This window comes from Neolamprologus brichardi, chromosome 16, assembly GCF_056152115.1.
Source record: "Neolamprologus brichardi isolate AB-2024 chromosome 16, ASM5615211v1, whole genome shotgun sequence".
Lineage (NCBI taxonomy): Eukaryota > Metazoa > Chordata > Actinopteri > Cichliformes > Cichlidae > Neolamprologus > Neolamprologus brichardi.
Genome location: NC_142119.1, coordinates 17,196,817 through 17,219,806, shown reverse-complemented (window position 1 = coordinate 17,219,806; position 22,990 = coordinate 17,196,817). Strand labels below are relative to the sequence as shown.

The following is a 22,990-nucleotide window of genomic DNA, read 5'->3' as shown; positions in this document are numbered from 1 at the left end:
TGACAAAGTAGCCAATGAAGAGATCTCAGTCTAGGGGTAATGTGCTCAAATTTCCCAATTCTTGATAAAATGCGAGCAGCTGCATTTTGCACCATCTGTGGATCTCTGAAACTTTTCTTTGGTAGCCCAGAAAGAAAAGCGTTACAATAATCAATACATGAAGACACAAATGCATGGATAGGAACCCCTGCAGTGTCGCTTGAAAAACGTATCTGATTCTGGCTATCTTCCTCAAATGATAAAAGGCGGTCTTTGTTATCTCTTTTACATGAGACTCGAAGGAGAGCACCATGTCAAACCACACGCCCAAGTTTTTTACCTTGTCCCTGCAATTTCTGACACCTGTCATCAATTTTCAAGATGAAATTTTGGGACAAGTGCTGAAATTTTTGTGGCCCAATGACCATCAACTCTGTCTTATCAGTATTTAGGAGCAAGAAATTATCAGATAATCAGCCCTTAATTGCAGATAGACAAGATTCTAGTTTAGAGACTTCAGCACAATTTCCAATGGTCAAAGGAACATAAAGCTGCAGGTCATCAGCGTAACAATGAAAGGTTACATTAAAAAACACAGTACAGTAAATGTACGCAGTCAGAACAGAGTACAACATTAAAATGGAAATGTAGACTAGAACAAGAATCACAGTTAAAATGTCAAAACATGTAGAAATATATGCTCTCTAAGAAACTGTACAGTGGTGTTATGGTAGTTTTTTGCAGATCCATTTCATAGAAGCTCTACACGAAATATCATTCCAAGTCCTCCGATCTTCAGCTCTTATATGCACACAATCTTCTTCACTATTCGGTGAGCCTCCATTATTGGGTTCATTTGTCGCCCAGTTCCTAAAGAATGAAGGTTTTATATAAGAACATATCAGTAAGATGAAGAAATTGAGTGTGGGGATTTAATTTCCTATAAAAAATATGAGAATGACCCCACTGTCTGGTGCAGTTGTCAACAGCGTTGCATGAATTCAAATCTACTGTGTCCTTTCTGTGTGCCGTTTGCATTTTCTCTGCCTGTGTGGGTTCTCTGTCACTTCATCCCACAGTCCAAAGACATGTGTGCAAGCTGAATGGTGGAGAAAATGGATGGATCGATGTATTTGTCATGAAATGTTTAAAAGGTCGTAGCTGAGTTCTTCTGCCCCCCCCCCCCCCCCCCCCCCCCAAAAAAAAAAAAAAATCAGTAGCATCCATCTTTAACCTTTTGCCCTTATTTTGGCTCAACCACCTGACATGTAAGCTTACTGATGAGATTATTTTGCATACATATATGTTCATAAAAAAACATATCTGCTGGAAATCCAGTAAATGTAATAAACTGAAACAAAGCGAAGACTTACGCCAGAGTCAGTGGAGTTCCATCTACCCATTTCCACTGTCCTTCCTTTGCACTGTCAGTCAAACCAATCCAAGTGTTATCTTTGATGATTGTAGTGAGAAAGTTCTGTTAAACATGAAAGAAACAACATTTTTTAACCAGAATTCATTTTTCTAATTATTTTTATTTCCTTTTGTTTATTTAAATTGTAATAATTTTTAACCAAACTAACTAATCCTAAACTATCCAATAACTAATCTTTACATTTTTCTTTTTAAAAAAATTCATTTTAGTTTGTTTTCAAAGTTCAAAAAATATTTCAGTTAGTCCTATTTTTCATTCTCTGTCCATCAATCCATCCATCCATTCTCTTACTCTTATACTCCTCAGGGTTCCCAGGAGGCTGGGGCAATTTAGAATGACTATTAATTAACCTAACTTTTATTCTAGTTTTTATTTAATTTTAGTCACATAAAAAAAAAATCACATTACTTTTAGTTTTTTGTTTAGTTTTAGTTAACCATAACAATTTTGTAAGACTACGCTTACAAAATTATGAACATAGTAATAAATCCGGTCAATTTCTAGCAAACCAGCTAAAAATAAATAAAGAAAAAACAACTATATGTGCTGTTCAAGATTCATCTGGGAACACAATATATGAACCGAAACAAATAAACAACATTTTCAGGGATTTCTATAAAACGTTGTATTCACCACAAATAAACCCATCTAAAAAGGAAATTGATCAATTTTTAGACAACATAACTCTCCCAAAATTATTAGAAGCTCAAGCAATGGCACTGGATTCGCCACTGACATCAGGTGAACTCCAGGAAGCCCTGATAAGTATGTCCAATAATAAGGCTCCAGGTCCAGACGGCTTTCCTGCAGAATTCTACAAAGAATTCTGGACGATTCTAGCACCAGTTTTTTACAGAACGTTGTTAGAAATCAAAGAAAAGGGCAGACTTCCATCAAATATGAATTCTGCAAACATTAATCTCCTGCTAAAACCAGGCAAAGACCCTATATATCCCTCAAGCTATCGTCCAATATCCCTTATTAATGTAGACCTCAAAATAATCTGCAAAGCTCTCTCGAAGAGACTAGAGAAAATAACCCCCCTCTTAATTCATCCTGACCAAACTGGTTTCATAAAAGGTAGGCACTCATCAACAAATACACGTAGATTACTTAATTTGATAGACTACTCATACAGTAAAAACCTTGAAACTACAATATTTTCCTTAGATGCAGAAAAAGCGTTTGACAGAGTTAACTGGAAATTTCTATTTGCAACTTTACACAAATTTGGTTTTGGATCTTCTTTCATCAACTGGTTAAAAATATTATATAATTCCCCAACAGCTTGTGTCAGAACAAATGACCAGACATCCTCCAGCTTATGTCTCCTGAGGGGCACCAGGCAGGGATGCCCACTCTCCCCTTCACTGTTTGCAATTTTTATCGAACCACTAGCAGCAGCAATTAGACAGAATTCAGCAATTAAGGGCATAAAATGCAAGAACGTGGAACATAAAATCAGCCTTTATGCTGATGATGTGTTACTCTTTCTCCAAAATTCACAAACCAATATCTCTGGGGTGATTGAATTGATAAACTCTTTTGCAAGAATATCAGATTACTCAATTAACTGGTCAAAATCTACAGTCCTTCCTATTAATTGCTGCTTCCATAATTCCTCTTCTACTCCACTGCAATCGGGAAATATAAAATATTTAGGTATTAATATTTCTCCCAAGCTTGCAGATCTAACTAAATTAAACCATACCCCACTTTTAAAGAAAGTAGAAGGTGATCTGGCTAGATGGAAATGTCTACCCATATCACTCATGGGAAGGGTTGCTGCTATAAAAATGATGGTATTACCAAAAATAAATTATTTATTCTCAATGATCCCAACTAAACCGCCGCAAGATTGGTTCAGATCTCTAGATTCATATATGTCCAAATTCCTTTGGAAAAATAAGCCCCCACGTATAAGCTTAAAAACACTACAAAAGACCAAGGATAAAGGAGGATTAGAACTACCTAACTTTCAGCACTACTTCTTAGCCAACAGGCTTCAGTTTATCTCCGGATGGCTAAAACATACCCTTTTAGATGAACCTTGGCTAGATGTAGAACAAGCACTTTGCAATAATCTAGAGATTTCAGATCTACCATTTATCAGCTCAAACATTCAACGACATGAATGCTTCAAAAGCATCAACATCAGCTCTTCTCTGACAGCATGGTGGGAGTTTCTGAAGTTGACAGAGTCTTCATTAATCTCATGCAAACGTACACCTATCTGGAACAACCCTGACATATTACAAAACAATAATATGATAAACTTTTCAGATTGGAATGGTAAAGGAATCAAATATGTAGAACATATACTAGAAGGAACAGAATTTATTTCATTTGACAGACTACTTACACAATATGGGATCAACAAGAAAAGATTTTTAGAATATCAACAAATTAAATCCATAATAAAAAAGAAATTTAAACCGGATCAAGTTGAACTACAAACACCACCAAGTGTGGTTCAATTTTTTACTCTTAAAACCCCCAAATTACTATCCAAAATATACAGAATGCTTTCTAAAACAGATGAATCAATATCACTTCCTATTGCAAAATGGGAAGCGGATTTATCAGTTAACTTAGACCAAAACTTCTGGTCTCAGATTTGCTTAAAAACCTTGCATCTAATCCAAAATCCCAGTCTTCAATTAATTCAATACAAAATACTACATAGAGTGCACTATACAGGTCATCGGATGTTCAAGATGGGCTTTGCATCTACCAACAACTGCTCACAGTGCCAAACCAATTCACCGGACAATTATATCCATGCTCTTTGGTTCTGTCCACCAGTTCAGAAGTTTTGGCGCGAGATATGTGAAGACTTATCAAAGTGTCTGAAATGTAACATTCCAACTTCCCCCTTAGTGTGTTTGTTGGGCAGCTTAGATAATGTCACTTCAGAAAAGAATATAGCCCATATGGTTTTCACTGCCCTATGCATAGCCAAGAAAACAGTCCTCATGAACTGGAAAAATAAAAACAATCTTAATTCTAACCAATATAGAAATTATCTATTAGATTACATTAGTCTTGATACAGCCTCTGCCACCACATCAGATCAATCGCTCTGGGCTCCTCTGATCAGCTCCATCACCTAGTGGGGGTGGGGGGTCATATTTTGGTCTCGCCTTCACTGTTGTGATTGGTGTGGGGGTAGGGTCAGGCTTAGGGCGTCGGGGGGTTCCCCGGGAGCATCTTCCTTGGGGGGCTCAACCCGGGGTAGCGGTCATGGCCAATTAGGGGCTCTGATGGCTCTTAGGTGACGGTTTCCTCGTGGCTACGTGCAGCGGGGCTAGGGGAGGGTCTGTGCTGACGGACGGGGGTTACTGACCTGGTAGCCTGGCTGCCCCTGGGTGGGTCCGGGACGGGCGTGAGGTTCTGGGGGCGCTCCGGCTCTGGCCTGGGGCCCTGGCCGGGCCTCGGGGGCCTGGGTCCTGGTTGGTGTGTTGCCGGGGTTGTGGGCCGGTGGGTATATGGGGGCCCACCACTGGCGCGGGGTGCCGCCGGTGCGCCGAGCCACCTGGGGGGCTCTTCAACTGGTGGGGGGGGGGGGGGGGGGGGGGGGGGGGGGGTTGTCACATCTTGCAGGAGCTTTCCTCTCTCAGGAACTCTCTCTGCAAGGGGGGGAGATACAGGAGAGGTGGAGGAAGATCTCAGCCTGGGCGTCTATTGTCTTATGTAGTCTGGAAGATGAGTGGATGATGGGGTGGGTGCAGTTTTCTCTGTGGTGGGGTTGGGTGGACTGCCCCGGGCTCTGTGGGGCCGGGCGGCGCCGCTGCACTGGGCCCCGGTTCGGATGGGCCTGGGCCCCCCTTCCCTGGCGGGTCGCGGAGTATGGGGGTGCCTACTGGGGTCAGCGGGGGAGCTGGCCCCAGGGAGGGGTCACTTGCCCCTCCCTTCCTTCCCTCCCCATCTCCAGCTGCCTCCCTCTTCCCGCTCCACCACAACCACCCACACATGCAGGGCCTTGGAGTAGGGGTGTGTCACCAGGGTGCAGAGGAGGTAACCCCCCCCCTCTGTCCCCTTCTGGCTGCCTCTGCCTCAATTTTATCCCGCAACTTAGACATTCACATTACTCACACTCTCATTACACATACATATAGGATCTTGGGGGTGGGCACGCTACACGGAATCCCAATTACCATCAGGGTGTACACCTCACCCCTGGCGTCGTTGCCCACCTCTCAATTTTAAATACACGTAGACATTGAGGGCTAGCAGGAGGGACTATGCGCTTACCTGCTGCTCTCTGGCAGGTAGCTCCATGCCCTCCTGGGTTTTAAATGCACCTTAGAACACACATACATCAACACTACAATGAGCGGGTGGAGGGAGGTTAGGAGTCTTCTCTCACCCTTGTTCTCTGCGGTCTGCTGGAGCAGGGGGGCTAGGAGGAGGAGTTGGCCGTCCGACTGGGGTCCGGAATGTGGGGCCTCCCTGCTGCTGCGGAGTCGGGGCGGTCTGCTTCTCCCCACCGCAGGGAAAAAGGGTAACACAACCTGGGTCTGGGTGCAGTTCCCCCCTCCAGGGGCAAGGGTACCTAGACCCGGTTCGTAGAGTACGCTTGGGGAGTGTGATTGTGTGTACAGCGTCTCTTTATGTCTGTCTCCACGTTGGTTAAGTGTGGAGTAAGTGCATATGAGAGCATGAGGGTGGGAATGGATGTTTGTATCTGTGTGTGCCTGTATGTCTGTGTCCATATGTCAGGTTGGGTATCAGACGCCACCTCTCTGAGGACAGCTCAGGCCCTCCAAGGTTTGGAGGCCTATCTCCCCCCACCACTTCCCCTGCCGGGGGCGGACTCCCTCAGACATCGGTGTGTTGGTGGTTCTTTGTGTCCGGGGGTGGGCGTCCGGGTACACACCGGCTCACTCCTTGGCGGCTGCTTATCGGGGCCTGGAGCCTGGGGCTCGCTTGGGCCACTTCGGAGGTGGGGTGCCCCCGGCCTCTCGGCCTGGGGCTCGGTCACTCAGGCACAGCTGGCTGCCGGCGGAGCTCACGGGCACGTCGCTGCAACCCCCCCTGGCTTCTGCTCCGTGGCTGCTGAATGACCCCTCATCTGGGACTCTCCTCAGCTCTTTCTGGGACAGTGGCACGGCTGTCCCTCTGTTGGTCTTCCTTGGTCTCTTGTGTTCTGGGGGCCTCTGGATGTCTGGAGTTTTGATCTCCTCCATGCCTGCTTCATGCCCTGGAGGACGGGGCAGTGGCCCCCCACACCCTCTAGCAGATCATTACATGAAGGAACCTTTTAAGAAAACAAGCGCGTCCATGCTCACAGGTGTACACACGGGTGATCACACACACAAACTACACCCTTTTTGGCTCCTACCTCAATGCACACTGTGCTGTCGATCTTACGTGCTGCACAATAATGTTTAATATTTAGTATTTACTGTCATATTCCCATATATCATTGTGATGTTGTTTATTGTATTACTCTCGTTTTCTTCTGCTTGTTTTCTTTTTTCTTTCTCAACAGGTGATCCAGATGATCGATATATGTATTTTTTTTTTTTTTTTTTTTTTTTGCTTATTCTGTTGGTTTTTGTTTTTTGCCCTTCTCCCCCGTCCCTCTTCTCAACTGTTTTTCTTTCCCTCTTTCTTTCTCCCTTTTCTTTCCCCTAGTCAAGTCTGTCCCGTATTCAGCAAGTGAAAATAAAATAAAGAATAAAAGGTGAATCAAATGGACCATTACGGCAAAGCTGGGATGGTCAATTTGGTAAAGAAAATCCGTTGGGCATCTTTCTTCGCCTTTAGACAATAATTCTGATGGCAAAAGAGCCAAACGGGACAGGCAAAAAGAAGACAAAAAAAACCAAAAAAAACCCCCATAACAATAACCCTGGTGCTATACAGAATTGCTCTCCACAGTGAGACTGAATAATAGATGTTTCTGGGTTTTATGTTCAGATATGTTGAATGAATTTTGAAAGGTTAACAGAAACACATAAAATGAATGAATACATTAATTGCAATATACATGCACTGTACCTGTTCTTTAGAGCTCTCTATCAACACCAGATCTGCTCCTTTGTCTCTACAGTCCCGTCTAGCTTCATCCCAGTTAGCAGAGGTTCCAGAGAGGAAATAACAGACACCACTGAACATTTCCCATCCTGTAGGACACGTTTTCTCTGGAAGAAACATCAAGCAAGAGACAATCCAGACCAGCAAATAACCTGTAATGCTCATCAGATCTCTATTTAATTAACTGGGATCTTTTGGCAGAAAAGACTTTTAATTCCTCTGGACTTCTCTTTCAGCATATTATCATATTCCATTGATTTTGTTCAGTGAGATCAAATTGTCAAATTGTCACTGGCTTGACTGCGGCTCACAAATTATGCCTTGACTGCTTTGATGCCCTGTTGCCAAAGCCAGCCATCACATCAACTAATGCCAAAGCCAAAATAAATATTTAGATAAATGCTCTAACACTACTGCTGTCGTTATATTATCAGAAATGTGTGATTTAGGAAGTTGAAAGAGCATCATTAAGGAGCATCATTACCCCCCCAAATTTTTGCCATCATCCTGGTGTTAGCTCGATCTGGGTTCATTCTCCAAAGTGTGATTAAAATCATGGTTATGGATAACCATGGAACAAAAAAGACACACACATCAGCGCTGTAACTTATCACCTAAATGTCTGAGTGCCAAGTTATATTTGAAGTATTATGGCATGCCTGTGCAGACTAGGTCAGTTCAGTTTTGGCTGAGGAGTAGTTGCAAGGCGAAAATACTGAAAGACAAATGGAATACGATATACATTTCATAACATAATATAATGGGGAAGTAAAACTAAACATAAGGCACATGGGATGAGAGACTATGTAAATAAAATAAGAAGTAACACTGAGGCCAGGACTAAGACATACAAACCTGACACAACTAAACAGGGAAACTGGACAGACATAGAGATATGACTATGAGACAGAAAAGATAAAATAAAGATAATATATTAAATAACCAAAGCACATAGACTCAGCTAGAATATAACCTATGAATATGATTACAAAAAGAAGCTACGAACAGAGAAAATACATAACCAGGGAAAATACCGACCTCTAATACTAAAACAAGAGCCACACAACAGCTCATACAAGGACTCACTCTGGTTGAACAAACTCTGCAGCCTCTCCAACTCTTTGGTCATTTCAGTGAGGTCAGCTTGCAGCAGGTCTCTCTCCTCAGTCATGGAAGAAATTTGGTCACTCATGGCAGAGACATTTGCATTTACAAGATCTCTCTCCTCATTCATTGAGGAAAATTGGCTATTCATAGCAGACAGAAGTTTCCTTGAATCATGATCTAAAACAAAGAAAAGTAGGATGCATGTTTTTGAGACTCTTGCTTCTGACTTCTTCTGTTTAATTTTATCCTAAAATGTTTTATTTAGCTTACTTTGTGAGTCTTCCTTTATTCAAACATTATTGAGTTTACTGATATTTCATTAGAAATATGGTAAAATATGGGCTATCCAAAAAAGAAAAAGAAAAGCTTGTGATCATTAGAACAGATATCAATAACCAACACAACTTACGGAGGAAACCAAAAGTGACAAGTCCAGCCAACAGGAAGACACTCAGCAGGCTCAGACACAAAATAATAACCAAATAGAAACTCCTTTGACCTGAAAAGACAGGAAAAATAAGTAAATATATAAAATAAAAAATCAGGGACCCCAACAAAGTGTAAAACAGTAGAGATGTTAAAACACCCATTATGTTTTTTCTTTTTTTTTTTAGCATTTTCTTTTTTTTTTTTAGCATCCCCCCCCCCCAATTTGTGCGACTTCTTTCTTACCTGTGCGATTTGTTGAATGTCTTGGGTTCACCCATTTGAGATGTTCAGTATTGACATAAATTTCTTCCATTGCATGAAAGGAGGTGGATGTGGTTATGAGAGCTCAGCTCTGCAGCACAGGACATATTAAGTGTGAACATCTCACTGGTTTTTTTTACGCTCAGAGAAAATCACCTACTTAATATTTGGTTTGTGCAGCTGCTACCACTGAAACTGGATCTGTTCTTGGCCTGTGTATTTATATAGCCATGTGAAAGGATAAAGAAAACAATCTGTAAAAGAAAAAAAGAGTTTTGAGAGGAACATTTATATAACACACACACACACACATATATATATATATATAAAATATGAAATACCGAGCTATTTACCCTATCTTCTGCACTTAACACTGTTGGGTTTAAGACGTGTTCACCTTAAAGGTTGTTTTTGATTTGATTGTTTGAAAGCCTTACACCGGCAAGGTTAATAAATTTAAATAAATTAAAATTTACTAATTGAAGGAGGCAGTTTTGCCCAGAAAATGTTGTTTTGCATGCCTTACATACAGGCCAATGTGTGGTTTTGATGTGTGGTGACTTGTATTGGTAGAATGCTATTTATGACATGCTCTGTCTCTGCCTTGTAAACCATGCTGTCATTTCAGTCGTTGATTAACCTCATTCCTGTTTTGGTATATGCTCGTTTTAATTTGTTATCTTGTTTTATTTTTATTACTCATCAGCCGTATTTGGGTTCACAGGGTTTAAGTAAATTTTTTACATTGTTTTAAAACAAATTCTGTGAAACATAACCATTTAAATTTTTATTGTTGTTTTTATTGTTTTTAACTTGTATTGTGTCTTTTACCTGTATTGCTATGTATTGCTTTTATTTTATTTATCTCTTTAGTTGTACAGCACTTTGTTTGAAAGCGCTTTATAACTAAAGTTATTAATTTTATTATTATTATTATTATTATTATTATTATTATATGCTTTTATTTATTCACTTACTAATACTAATACTAATGTATTAGTAATACTAATACTAATTTTACTAATGTAAAAAATAAATTATAAAATACAAAAAACAAAACTATTTAAATTCTCAATGTTTTCCTTTTACACAAATTTAAAGTGAAACAAAACAAAACACGGCAAACCACAACAAAATAAAATATAAATTAAAATATGCAAAACATATTTTCATTTAGGCCTGGGATGATTTTTTGCGACAGTGTTTTCCTGCCTGGAATTGCATACATAGGATTCAGCGCATGAATAAACATTCTGAATCCTTTATCATCCACAACTGAAAATAGTTGGAAATCAAGTGCAATCATTTTTGCCAGGTCTTTATCAATTGGGTTCTGTTTTGCTGGCATCACAGACTTCTGCAAAAACTGTCTAATAGAGCTCTGGGTTGGTTTAGGTGGTTGTGGTGTTATACTGCAAGATGCTGTAGATGCAGCAACAGCAACAGTTGTAGTAGACACACTAGCACCTTCATTAATATCACACTCAACTGACTGTGTTTTATCTTCCCATTGCACTGATGGTTGGAGAGTTCTCAGGTGCCTGTGCAGGTTGTTTATGGAGCCGGCTCTGTATGATATCCTTTTCTAGCAGACTCCACACTCTGCCTATGTATTGTCAACAAAATTGAAATGGTTCCACATTTTGCTTCTTTTTGTGGTGTCACTCATTTTCTTTACTGTACCTTTCTAATGTGACGATGTTGTCTCTTGTTGTTGTCCATGGCTCTCACTCTCCCTCTCCCTCCTGCTCTGTTCCTGTGCTACTTCGAGTGTAACTACTGCCCCTCCCCATCTGCTCAGCTCAAACACAAGGCTTATGTGCGGCGAAAAGCGAAAAAAGAGAGAGAGAGAGAGAGAGAGTGAGAGAAAAAACAAACAAACCACAGCTCCCAATAAGGAGGTACTTGAAATTATTTATGCCACAAGTTGTGTTTCCTTTCCTGTAGAATATCCAGAATTTATGAATTCTTTAAAAGTGAAAAAAAGACAAGCTTTTCTTTTTCTTTTTTGTTTTGGTGAAATGGTTATTGTTTCACACCTGGTTTTCCTGGTCTTGGACACTTTCTCTCTATCCCCTCTCCTTCCTCATTCTTCTTTCTTTGCACTGATAATTACACAAACATACTGTATTCATTAAGAATGTTTTCTCTCTCTCTGTCCTTGTGCTGCCATTGCAAAGGTAATTGTACCAATTAAAAAGAATTTACAACAGATAAAAGATATAAACTGATTCAGATCAATTTAAAACAATTTTCTAATTAAATATCGACTCTTTCATTTGACTTGTACTCACTTTTTCTTCTTTAAACAAATATGTCCAAGATAGGAAAAAAAGGAATTAAACATAATTTATTCTGTTTGGTTCTGTGCTTCAACACACTGTCAATAAATGTACTGTAGATAAACAATTAATAGGAAACTTCCATCCATCCACCCATCCATCCATCCATCCATTTGTTTCTGCTTATCCTTTTCAGGATCGCTGGGGGTGCTGGAGCCTATCCCAGCTGTCTTAGAGTGAGAGGCGGGGTACACCCTGGACAGGTGGCCAGTGTGTTGCAGGGCTAAAATGGAGGGACACAGCCATAGACAACCAATTGCTCTCATATTCACTCCCACATTCACACCTATGAGCAATTTAGATTAATCAATTAACCTATCCCCACTAACTGCATGTCTTTGGACTGTGGGTGTAAGCATTAAGTAATAATCGTAATAATTTAGGAACTATTACTTACAAACTACTTACATTTACTTACAACTGTTTTGTTTGCTGTAAAAACTGACTTTTTTACCATCTTAGTACTTTTAAGCAAATCCAACTATCAGAACCAACAAACAAAGTTAGAATATTAGTTGTGAGGTACTTGCAAAACTCTTTGATCATTTTTGTCAGTTTTTTTCTTAGTTATATGCTTTTCTCCCTTCCTGGAAAGAGAAAAGTGAAAACATATATATGCACTGTGACTGATTCAAAAACTTTACAACTATGGAGACTTTGAGTAACATATAAATAAAGCTCATAATAATGCTGAATAATAACAATTAAATATAATCACTTTTTAATCAATTAGTCATTTTACTTGCTTTTACAAACTTACGTGATAGTTGTTGTATTCAAAAACAACCATGTATGAGAAAGCGTGCTTCTTTACGCCTGCTTTTTTGTCTGTCACAGCTCGAGCCAATCAGCAGACCGTATACTGAGTCGTTGGTGAGTGTGTTGCCACGACAACGAACCAAGACAACATCGACTTGCGCGCTGATAACTGGCTAACAGACGGCTTGATGTAAAGTAAAGGGTTCTTCGACACAACGGTGAGTTCTTATTAAGATGCTTGTTTGTGCAGTCTGTTAAACGATCCATTATTAACGTTAAAGTGAACGCAGAGAGTTCTTACAGCCTATAGGCTACTGTATGTACAACTACGGGATCCACGGTTTAAGTATTGTGAAGTGCTTAAGAGAGTGAGAATATAATGAAGTGCAAAACTCAGCGAACAGTACAACTGTTAACATAAAAACAATGCAAACATGAATAAAACAGCTAGGCTTTAGAGACTATTTATGCTCCTTTTCTTCATCAGTGCTCCAAAATGTTCTTATTCACACGGAGCGCTGCTCTCCGTCTAGGGGTTCTTAAACTTACCAGCTAACAGAAAGACTTCTGAATAAATGTGATGTCGTGGTCTCTCCCTCTCTCTCTCTCTCTCTCTCTCTCTCTCTCTCTCTATATATATATATATATATATATATCCCATTTTTTTCTTTTTGGTTAATCAAATGTTTCTACGGTCACATCAATGACAAATTTCCTTTTACTGATTCAAAAAGCACATATTTCATTAAACAGTCATGAGGTCATGCTGAGAAAGCACTTGACTTCTGAAATTGAATCTAAATCTTCAAATTACTGTACCATAAGTATGTATGACATAAACTGAAGTGGACATGGTATACAGCATATAGATTTCAGTTGTTAAAGATACACCCTAATGCTACTTCTGAACCTGATATGATAACTGAAACATAAAAAATGGATGTCTAGTTTATGACTCCATGTGTTCTCTTGTTTTCTTCTGTTTCCTTTCTTGCAGGTGATTTTGCCATACAACATATTCAGAATGAGCTTCACTCAGGTGAAGAAAAAGGCGTCCCTGCTATGCAACAATAAGCGTGTGAAGGAGGGTAAAACAAGAAGGGTGAGGTTCTAACTTGCATTTTTTTTCCTTTTATCTCTGTAATTTTGAAGCTGCTTGCGAGTTATGTTGTGAAATATAGCCATATGACAGCTTTCAGGTGACAAGGAAATGAAGATGTTACAGCAGATGTCGGAAGTGGGATTTTCTGAAAAATAAACAGCTTTCTATTTTCTGGTGACCTACTTGTTGGACGCTGTCCCATTCTTTTTAAAATAATGCTTCAAATGACACGTTGTCCTAATAATCACTTTGGCTTCTCATAGGGAACAAAATGAATTACATGACTACAGTGTTTTGTTGCATTGGCCTCAGCCTAACCATTTTAGCTCTCTTCCACTTCACTTACAATTTTCTCAGGTCAGAATGTGGAATATTGAAGTCCATACTTGCGTACTTATTTGGTAAGATTGTTAAAAAGAAAAAATTAGGCTCATCATCAGTGTGAGCTGCGCTGTTACACACCTGACAGAAACTAGGTACAATGTTCAGGGATGCAGTGGAGGGATTAACATTTTCTACTCTGCATTAGTTGTCATTTCATCTCATGCTCTAAAATATTTAATATTTTCAAAATAAGTGCATCCAGATAGTCTTTAGATTTTATAAAGACTTCAATCTGTGATATTTCGAAACTAAAAGACTTAGTTAGTTACGAGAAGCCACCAGTTTGCTTTGTTTCCGTCTAGATATTGGAATCCATCAAGATTTAAAATAGTCAGATTTTCAAAATAGCTCCCTCATTAGATATGGAAAATAACATGTTCAGAAATATAAGATAGGTAATGACAGATAATCAAATCAAATTGTAAAAAATATTCTGCTGCAGATGCTCGTTTTTACAATCTTGTGGCATTTATCTCTCTAACTGCATAATAAAATTAATAATAATTATTATAATTATTAATAATAAAAGCATAAATATTGCATAAGCAGTTTTGCTATTATGTTATTCATTTAGATTTAGAATTAAGCTAAAATCATTTTCCTTCAGACAGACTAAGTGCAATTAGTTGTTTTTTGCTTTAGGTGCACCAATGACAGAGGATTATGTAGAAAATACAATACCCAAAAAATGATGCACAAAATGGACATTATTTGAGTTTATGTATATGTAAGCATTAGAGCTGTAAGCTGAGCTGTTCCAAGAGCAATAGCCTACAGCTCAGCGCCTCATTACTGCTGATTAGGAGACTGTAAATAGGCCTGTGTTGCTGTGTGTTTGCAGGTGACTCCATCAGTTTTCACCCAGGAGATGTTGCAGTCCACAGAGGAGCGCCTGAGTAACACAGCTGAGGTGCACCCACCTCGCATCCTGGAGTTGCTTGACCTGAGCGCCGCTCCAAATCACAAAGTAAATGCCAGCTAATTCTGTGATATCACACTAGTTTAAAAACTTGCTTCCTATTACACACAGTGATGCGGTATAACATTAACTGGGAACCAACAATAACAGTGGAAACAATCTACCGTAAAAGGTGCAAATTGAAAGGGAGTTCTTATTTTTAAATATTTTCTTTGATATCACTTACTCCTGCCTAGCCTATTGCCTAGCAATATGTAGAGACTCTTGTGCTGCAGAAACAGCTCAGACCCTTCAGGTGAAGAACTGTAGAAAGGCCGAGGTTGAAATAATCAGGAATTTGACTCTATCACAGCACATTTGGCTGATCACCAGTCTGGTGATTTTTCACGCTCATCATTTGTAGAGTTGTCACGACATTATATTTTCTCCCCATAATTGATTGTATATTTTAAAATTGCATCTGCACAAAAGCAAGGACTGCATAAAAAAGAGATGATTAATATTATTGGCATCATACTGTGTGTCCATTTTTTCACTGTTAATTAGGAAAAACATGTTTTCTTTTTACTGCTGATCATTACATCAATATGAATAAAAAACTTGTTTAAATATTTACAAATATTATCATGTGTTTGTGCTCACAAACCAGCAAAGCAAATGCACTGTTCAATACGTATTTAGTATTAAGTATGAGGCGAATTTGAAATCTAAAGCATTGTCTCTGTATGTGTGTTTGGCTAGGGTTCTTTTCCAGATATAGATCAGCCGCTTTTTCAGCCCTACCCTTCTGAGTTGGTCTTCCAGAATTTCTCTCCTGGACAAACCTACAAGTTACCATTGCTGCTTCTCAACAATGACAAGGTATATTAATCAATAAGAGTAATGAAGATCAAATAATTTTGAAATCAGCATGACTGTCAAGCCTATATTTGAATCAGAAACATTTGTGAAACAACACCGCCGCAGCATAACTATTTGAAAAAGAGAAAATGTGGGGAGTGTGAAGAAAAGGTCATTGCTGACTGGAGGAAATCTGAATAAGATACCATGATAAGATACCATTTTCAAGCAATGATTAACAATCACTACCTTTGTCCTTCTTGCTGTGCTGGGTTTATGCACTTATCTACAGTTTATGTTTATTTTTTTGTTCAGGTTTCACGGCAAGTGAAGCTGGAGCAGCAGAACTCCGTGTATTTCAGTGTTTTGCCTTCAAGTGATGCACGCAGCAACATTGCACCAGGAATGTCTGCCACTTTCACAGTCTTCTTCACCCCACACGAAAACAAGGTACAAGAGACGTTTGCATTTGATTGGACTTTGCAGCACAAAAACAAAGAAGGCTAGACTGAGAGAACAAAACACAAAGTCACAATAACCACATATAGGATGAGGATAACCTCATATGATCTTGTATAGCCTTTACCAGACTTTCTGCATAAATGTTTCATGAAGTCTCAGTTAGGATCATAATCCACTAAAAAAATTGTCCTAAATGTTGAATTTAACTAAATTAATTACACGTAAATTTTCTGTGTAATTTTGGTACGGAAATACAATATGAAATCAATCAAAAGAATATACTTGATTTGTATACATTTTCCTTAATGTTTAATTATTTGAACAAATAACCTTCTGATTTTGTCACATATATAATTTAAAGAATGTTTTTTAATTATTGGTTCATGTTTATTAAGGAAAGAATCTTTTGTTTTTATTGTTTTAAGGGTTAGGACTCAAGTATGATATTGTTGGTTTGTTTGTTATTTACATTTGAATAACTGAGCAGCTAATGGAATAAACAGCTTGTTTCTCTCACCCCAAACCTGTAGCGTTGGATGGCTGCCACTTCCTGAGCCTCATTATGTCTGTGGTTTCTTCCTGTTAGAAGGGAATTTTTCCTCCCCACTGTCACAAAGTGCTTGCTGATGGGGATTTCTCTATATTACTGTAGGGTCTTTGCTGCCTTGAGGTGGCTGTTGTTGTGAATTGGCGCTATAAAAATTCAGTGTAAGAATCAAACTGGATAAAATTGAACTGCTTGTGTGCCCAAATTCAGTGGCACAAAATTATTTAACAACTGATATAATAAAGTATATCGAGTTTATAGAGTTTGTGTGGTTGCAGCAGGCTTTTCTCCTTGTCTACACAGGACTACCACCATAGACTGGTTTGTGTGACAGAGAGGGAAAAGTTTGAGATTCCAATCCGGGCCATTGGGCCACGTGCCATTCTTGACTTTCGAGACAAGCTTGACTTGCCCGTGTGTCCTGTGAAAGCTTCAACTGAGAAGACTCAACTTGTTTGTAATGTAGGAAACAGCAAAGCCAAATTCAGGCTCCACACAGAGAGGTGAGAGTCAGCACAAGAAGGGCTTATGTCTATTGTTTTGGAGTAATTTTCTATATTTAACTGTACAACATTAAAACAGTCATTCTTGTACCCAGTGAATAGTTATTTTTAAAGTACAGCTTGTGAAAACTGATCTGGAAAGCTCAGTTAAATACATTTAAGAAAAAATTCAGAATCATAAGTGAACAGAAAACATGTTTTACCTACTTATCAAAAATTACATAATGGAGTCTTGGGTATACCTTTAACTAGACTTTACAGTACTTATTGTTGGATCTAGTTAAAAGTTTGCTTTTCCTCTGTCAGTTTCTAAAACAGTAACCTATTATTGCAGGCCTTTTTCAGTGACACCTGAGTTTGGGGCACTTGATGTTGGCGAGAGTATGCAGGTGACTGTGGTTTTCCAACCAATGAACACAGGAAACCACAGCCAGGATCTGTTGCTGCACTACCATACTGGTGAGAAAACAAAACCGTGACACCAATGAGACTTGTGTTGAAGACTCTTCAAGATGTAACAGATAAATACACACTGATAAGGGGCTTGCGAGAGTGGTGTGTATGTGTTTGTTGGTTAGGGGGCCAGTGAAGTCAAAGGTGACATACTGTAGGTGATGAAAGAGAATATAGCCAGTCTTTAGGGAATGAAAATTCAGCTCATAATGGCTGTATTATATCACATTTCCTGCTCAGTATGGCTAGCTGGTTGTTTTCTCTTCTCCCTGATTTCTTCTCATAGTACATGTTACATCTTAGTGGTATTGGTGGACTGCCAGAATCTGGTTTTTAGGAATCTCCTGTTGTCTTTCAATTAGACAAGAGTAACCCTGTTAAATTTCACTTAAATCCCAACAGTATTCCTCCATATTTTTACAACTGACTAATCAAAACAAAAGTAGACAAAAAGGTCTCTTGATACCTATACTCCACCACTTATGTTACCCTGTGGTAACCAGTTACTAGGTCATAATAAGCACCATGACGTCTTCTACTCAGGTGAAGATGTGTACATTAGCCTGCATGGGTCTTGTGAAGAACTGACCATCCACCTTGAACCTGACTCCATCTGGATGGAGAATACTTATGTCTCCCTGATCAGTACACGCACAGTGTCCCTCACCAACCACAGTGACATCCCTCTTCAGTACTGCTGGACTGTGTGTCCCAGCCAACAAGAAGAGGACCTGAGCTTATTAAGGTATTTATGCATGAGCACAAAATGTATTTATTAGAGCATGTGTTGCCAGAAATGAGCTTGGGTACCCATCACATTCTTTCTGTCCTGTAGATCTTTGTCCTTCTACTGGCCTCTTTTTCTCTCTGACCCTCCTCATATGCTATTTGTTATACTTTTCACTGTCTCTCCCTACTTGTCTCTAGGGAGGGCTCAGTGCTCCAGCAGAAGGAAGAAGTCGAGCTAGGACAGTTGCTTAAGTCTGACCTTGCAGGGATCCATTACCTCCCGCTGCAGTCCAGAGCCCCACAGGAACACAGAAGTCAGGATGCAAACGACTACCTCTTGGCCCTTTCACACTGTATAACTGTGGAGCCTCCGGTGTGTTTGTGTTTCATTGTCATGTCGTGTGTTCACATGATTTTCCTCTTGCCAGACAGATTAGTTGAATACTTAAATGTCATTACATTGCCCATTGTTTTGTTCCATCAACTCTAGAGGCAACAATGCCTCCTATAGTATGTCTGCATAATGTAATAGTTTTAAGTGGGGAGAAGGAACAGGAGCAACAGCACTTGAAATTTGTTGATGTTTCCGTGAATCATTTCTTGCAGCATGCTCTACCCTCAGAGCTGTATTATTGCTGTGAGAACAGAATTCTGAAAAGGCTGATCAGATCTGATGTTAAAACTGTCACACAGACTTTGTGATCAAGACTGTTTGCATATAACTTCTGTCTGATTCTTCTGTGACATTAGAACCACAGATTAGGGCCTTTCTGTCCAGAGACCTTTAGAAAGTATGAGCTGCTCTGTCTTCTGTCCCCAACTCAGCCCCATTCCCTGGACAAAGAGATAGACAACACAGAGTTAGGGAGGTCACCTGCGTGTGTGTATGTGTAGAGTAAAGCCTGACCAAAAAATTAGTCGTTTTCTTCTTCTTACGTTTTTGTAATGTTTGCATTTTGTTTCACTAAAATAATTATTGTTGTCTTTACGTGCTTCAGGAGGGGGAAATATGGCCCAGCACCACGACGAAGTTCACCATCATCTTCAAGCCTGAGGAGGCCAGACTTTATCAACAAACCATATACTGCGATGTCACAGGTTTATTCCGGTTTCTCAAACACACACACACACAGCAGCAAAAGATAATAATTCATAATGTTATCAGTTTAATCAGTACTTTTTGTCCATTTTAGTCATGTTTACATTGTTAAAAAATAGAGCAAAATCACAGAAACACAGAGGCAACTTTTAAACTTCACCGTCACATGCATAAAATCTGTGTGATGTTTTCTTTCCTGTGGCCCTACAATTTTCCTTTCTCTGTCTTTAGCTCTATTGTAACTCTTTCATCATGGCTGTTTGTCATCTTAGGATGTGAATCACCGCTACCCCTCACAGTCAAGGCCAAAGGCATGGGCCCTCAACTTGTGCTTAACTATGATGGGATGAACTTAAAAGATTTATTCATAGGTGAAAGATTTCGTCAAGAGGTAAGAAAAACCAAGCCAGTGTGAACACGTTATGTTATTGCCAGTATGGCTCTAATGTAGAATGCTTGAGCTACAACTTTGTGTGAGTTGAATTCAGCCTTGGTGGGTGCACTGCAAGGTTATAGTTCTTATCCACAAGATAACAAAACAGTATATATTGTTAAAAAAAGCTGTAAAATAAAATAAAAACAAAATCAAAAGTTTTTCTTTTGACAGTTTTAATGCACAAATGTACTGCTGAAAGACTCTACCACCTCATATCAATTCATCTACTCCATGAAACACATTTTGTATTTAGAGGATCAATATTGGGTATTTGTTCTCATACAAGAATTCATTCTTCAGGTGCAGTTGTCAAACAAAGAGCCAATTGATGCCCCTTTCAGGTGGTCAAGTCCTGACACCACTTTTGGCCGCTGTTTCTCCTTCAATCCCGAGGAGGGTGTTGTTCCCTCTGGCGCCTGCCAGATAGTGGAAGTATCGTTCCGCAGTCCCATTCTGGGTTCATTCTTTGAGGAGTTGCTGCTAAGTGTGGCAGGACAACCTCAATCACTGACCTTCACTGTTGGGTAAAGTTAGCAAGCAGCGAGCCAGTTCTCTGCCAGGACATTTACATGTAACACAGCACAAATAAAAGCTGACCCAGCTGTAGTAGTGGGTCTATTACACTCTCACTGCGTATTTTCAAATCTTATTGTTCCCGAGGTTTCAAGGTTTCTTTGTTTCTTCTTTGCAGGGGTTCCGTCATTTGTCCTACAATCCACTTCAGTGTTTCAGAGCTTAATTTTGGGGATGTAGCCTTTGGTACATCACTTTTGCTCTTCTAGTTTTTATACCATATATATCCAGAGAATAATGACAGACATCATCTTAATATTTTCACATTTTCTCATATTGGCTTCTTTTAATCTCCCTGCATAGGTTTTCCAGTAACAGTTGGTTGTACGCTATTCAACCCTTCCTTTGTACCCGTGAACTTCATCCTGCGTGTCTTGGGAGACGGGCTGGGCTCTCCTAGTGTTAGCTCATTCAAACAGATTTCGGATGAGTCACTGAAAGATTGGCAAGGTCATACTGCTAGAGATCTTCATCCATGCCCTGTGGAGTTCACGGTCAGCCCGGCAGCAGGCTCAGTGCGTAGCGTGTCCGATGTTGACATTAAGGTACAGTTTATTAACACCATCCCCGCCATGTTATGAAATAGTGGGAAAAAACCTCAAATATTCTGTTTTTATTTTTATATACATGTAAATTATGTAGATTATTTAGATAATATAAAAAATATCTGGGGAATCTTGAAGGATTAGTAAATCTCATTGACATATTTTGCTGGTTTAGAAAATAATCAAATATCTAGCCAGCAGTCATCATCATGGTGGTTACGCTGTCGATACTGGGGTCTTTAAAGCTGAAGGTGACATTAATGAACTTTCCTTTCCTTTTAACTTTAGACACTTGTTGTCCTGTCTGTGTATTGGTGTATTTGTGGTCTTGTTGTATGTCTGTGCGATGTTTGTACAGGTCACACTGTGCTCCAACACAGTCAGGACATACCAGCTGTCACTGGTGGTGGATGTTGAAGGTGTTGGGGAGGAAATTCTGACTCTGCCTATAAATGCTAGGTACATAAACATGCTTAATGTCCAGACGTACTCAAATAAACAGCTATTGAAGTCATTTCTGTCACAGCAAAATGAATCTAACATGTCATACTGGGCCCATTTACACAGATCTTTATTCTCTATTAGCCTAAGACTGAAGATCTTTTTCCCTTTGAAAAGGGAAACTTAATAAAAAAGGATGAATAAGAATGAATGTCCATCCATCTGATATAGGAAAATAGAATAAAATGTCTTTGTTGTGGTGTCTTGGTTGGTGGATGAGACCCATAAAATCCATAAAACGACATACATTACTATATATTTTCTTTAAAACCATTCAAAGTATAGTCGTTTTTACTCAGCTGTATTTGTCATTAGAGATTAAATGGAACATATTACGTTCATTACTTCAAGTCAAGCATCCCTTAAGGATCCCAATTAGTAGGGTGAGTGTTAAGTAATCTCTTCTGTCATCTTTTTTCCTAAAGCAATGTAGCTTTTTTTCTTCCGGTAGTCTCTGTTGCACTTTTGTTTGTTTGCATCCATTGAACTTGAACTTGGAGGATTAATAGAGTTTAGGCACGATGAAGTGCAATTACACATCTTTTATTCTCCTCACGTTTTCCTTGTTTTTCTTCTGATTGTCTGACTTGCTTTTTTCCCTTTGTTGATAGGTGTGTTGTGCCTCAGATTTTGGTGGATACTCCAGTGCTACACTTTGAAAGGTGTTTCCTCAATCAACCCTTCGAACAGAAAGTGCGGTTGACCAACCCCAGCAATTTGCCTGCCTGCTACGGCATGCTTGATCAGGTTGGATGGATCACCGGAGCAACAACAATTATAGAGTTTACATGTTTTGGCAGCCACTAAAGTGTTTTACACTGTACCTTTCCTTTTCAATCAATATGAAGTTGGAGCCAGGAGAAAGTTAGCTTAGTGTAAAAATTAGAAATACCCACTTTTAGTTCGTCGCTTGCCACAAGGGGTCACCACAGGTAGCTCCACAAATTTGATTTGGCAGATTTCTATATCAGATACTGTTCCTGATGCAACTGCTAAGGGATTTGTGTCTCTTCCTTAGAACAAACTGGGATCTTTCACTTGTTAGGCAAATGTGTAAACAGTTACACTGTGGAGCCATGAGCATAAAGATTGGAAATGAGCAAACAAAAGAACTGGCTTTGTCTAAATATAAAGCAGATATTTATACCAGCTTAATAATCAAATGGTAAATGGCCTGTATTTGTATAGCACTTTACTAGTCCCTAAGGACCCCAAAGCGCTTTACATTACATACAGTCATCCACCCATTCACACACTGGTAATGGCAAGCTACATTGTAGCCACCAGGACCTCTGACCACCACCAGTAGGCAACAGGTGAAGTGTCTTGACCGGCAACCTTCCGATTACAAGGCGACCTCCAAACTCTTGAGCCACAATCGCCCACAAACAACACACATCTGATTTGATTTAGTCTTCTCAGCCTAATAAACAGCTCACTCTTCTTATTTTGGAACTCTGCGTGTGTTTCTTGTATTTCACTCAAAAAAATGTTTATTTGGGATTAAGTTTAGAAAGTTATGTCAGGTGGTTCCACAAAACTG

The 22,990-nt window shown here is 39.5% G+C and overlaps 2 protein-coding genes across 5 annotated transcripts in view; one reads left to right on the top strand and one right to left on the bottom strand.

The window, feature by feature from the left end:
- Positions 1–521: 521 nt before the first annotated feature.
- LOC102789878 (CD209 antigen-like protein C) lies at positions 522–9,418 on the bottom strand. Its single transcript, XM_087829855.1, has 6 exons — positions 9,236–9,418; positions 8,973–9,062; positions 8,543–8,740; positions 7,421–7,563; positions 1,353–1,456; positions 522–849 (listed from the first exon to the last, which is right to left on the bottom strand). Exons 1-6 carry the CDS (start codon positions 9,303–9,305, stop codon positions 705–707), a joined length of 750 nt encoding a protein of 249 aa, XP_087685981.1. The 5' UTR covers positions 9,306–9,418; the 3' UTR covers positions 522–704.
- Positions 9,419–12,486: 3,068 nt separating this feature from the next.
- Positions 12,487–22,990, top strand: part of LOC102778690 (axonemal central pair apparatus protein HYDIN-like) — a 56,472-nt gene continuing 45,968 nt past the window's right edge. For all 4 annotated transcript variants that reach the window (XM_087829851.1, XM_006788116.3, XM_006788117.3 and 1 more), the window contains exons 1-16: positions 12,487–12,572; positions 13,352–13,456; positions 14,682–14,807; positions 15,501–15,620; positions 15,915–16,049; positions 16,912–17,111; positions 17,446–17,570; positions 18,108–18,309; positions 18,492–18,666; positions 19,292–19,391; positions 19,665–19,783; positions 20,129–20,352; positions 20,520–20,587; positions 20,705–20,946; positions 21,305–21,405; positions 22,059–22,194. In XM_087829851.1, the coding sequence (XP_087685977.1) occupies positions 13,379–13,456; positions 14,682–14,807; positions 15,501–15,620; positions 15,915–16,049; positions 16,912–17,111; positions 17,446–17,570; positions 18,108–18,309; positions 18,492–18,666; positions 19,292–19,391; positions 19,665–19,783; positions 20,129–20,352; positions 20,520–20,587; positions 20,705–20,946; positions 21,305–21,405; positions 22,059–22,194 (2,151 nt within the window). In that variant the 5' untranslated portion in view covers positions 12,487–12,572; positions 13,352–13,378. The remainder of the gene's footprint in view (positions 12,573–13,351; positions 13,457–14,681; positions 14,808–15,500; positions 15,621–15,914; positions 16,050–16,911; positions 17,112–17,445; positions 17,571–18,107; positions 18,310–18,491; positions 18,667–19,291; positions 19,392–19,664; positions 19,784–20,128; positions 20,353–20,519; positions 20,588–20,704; positions 20,947–21,304; positions 21,406–22,058; positions 22,195–22,990) is intronic.

Bases quoted from the DNA above. Each gene is read 5' to 3' on its own strand.
- LOC102789878 (XM_087829855.1), bottom strand. From the start codon at position 9,305: ATGGAAGAAATTTATGTCAATACTGAACATCTCAAATGGGTGAACCCA. The intron at 8,741-8,972 runs GTAAGTTGTGTT...TCTTTGTTTTAG, and splicing joins TGTCACTTTTGGTTTCCTCC to ATCATGATTCAAGGAAACTT. The intron at 1,457-7,420 runs GTACAGTGCATG...CATGTTTAACAG, and splicing joins TAGAGAGCTCTAAAGAACAG to AACTTTCTCACTACAATCAT.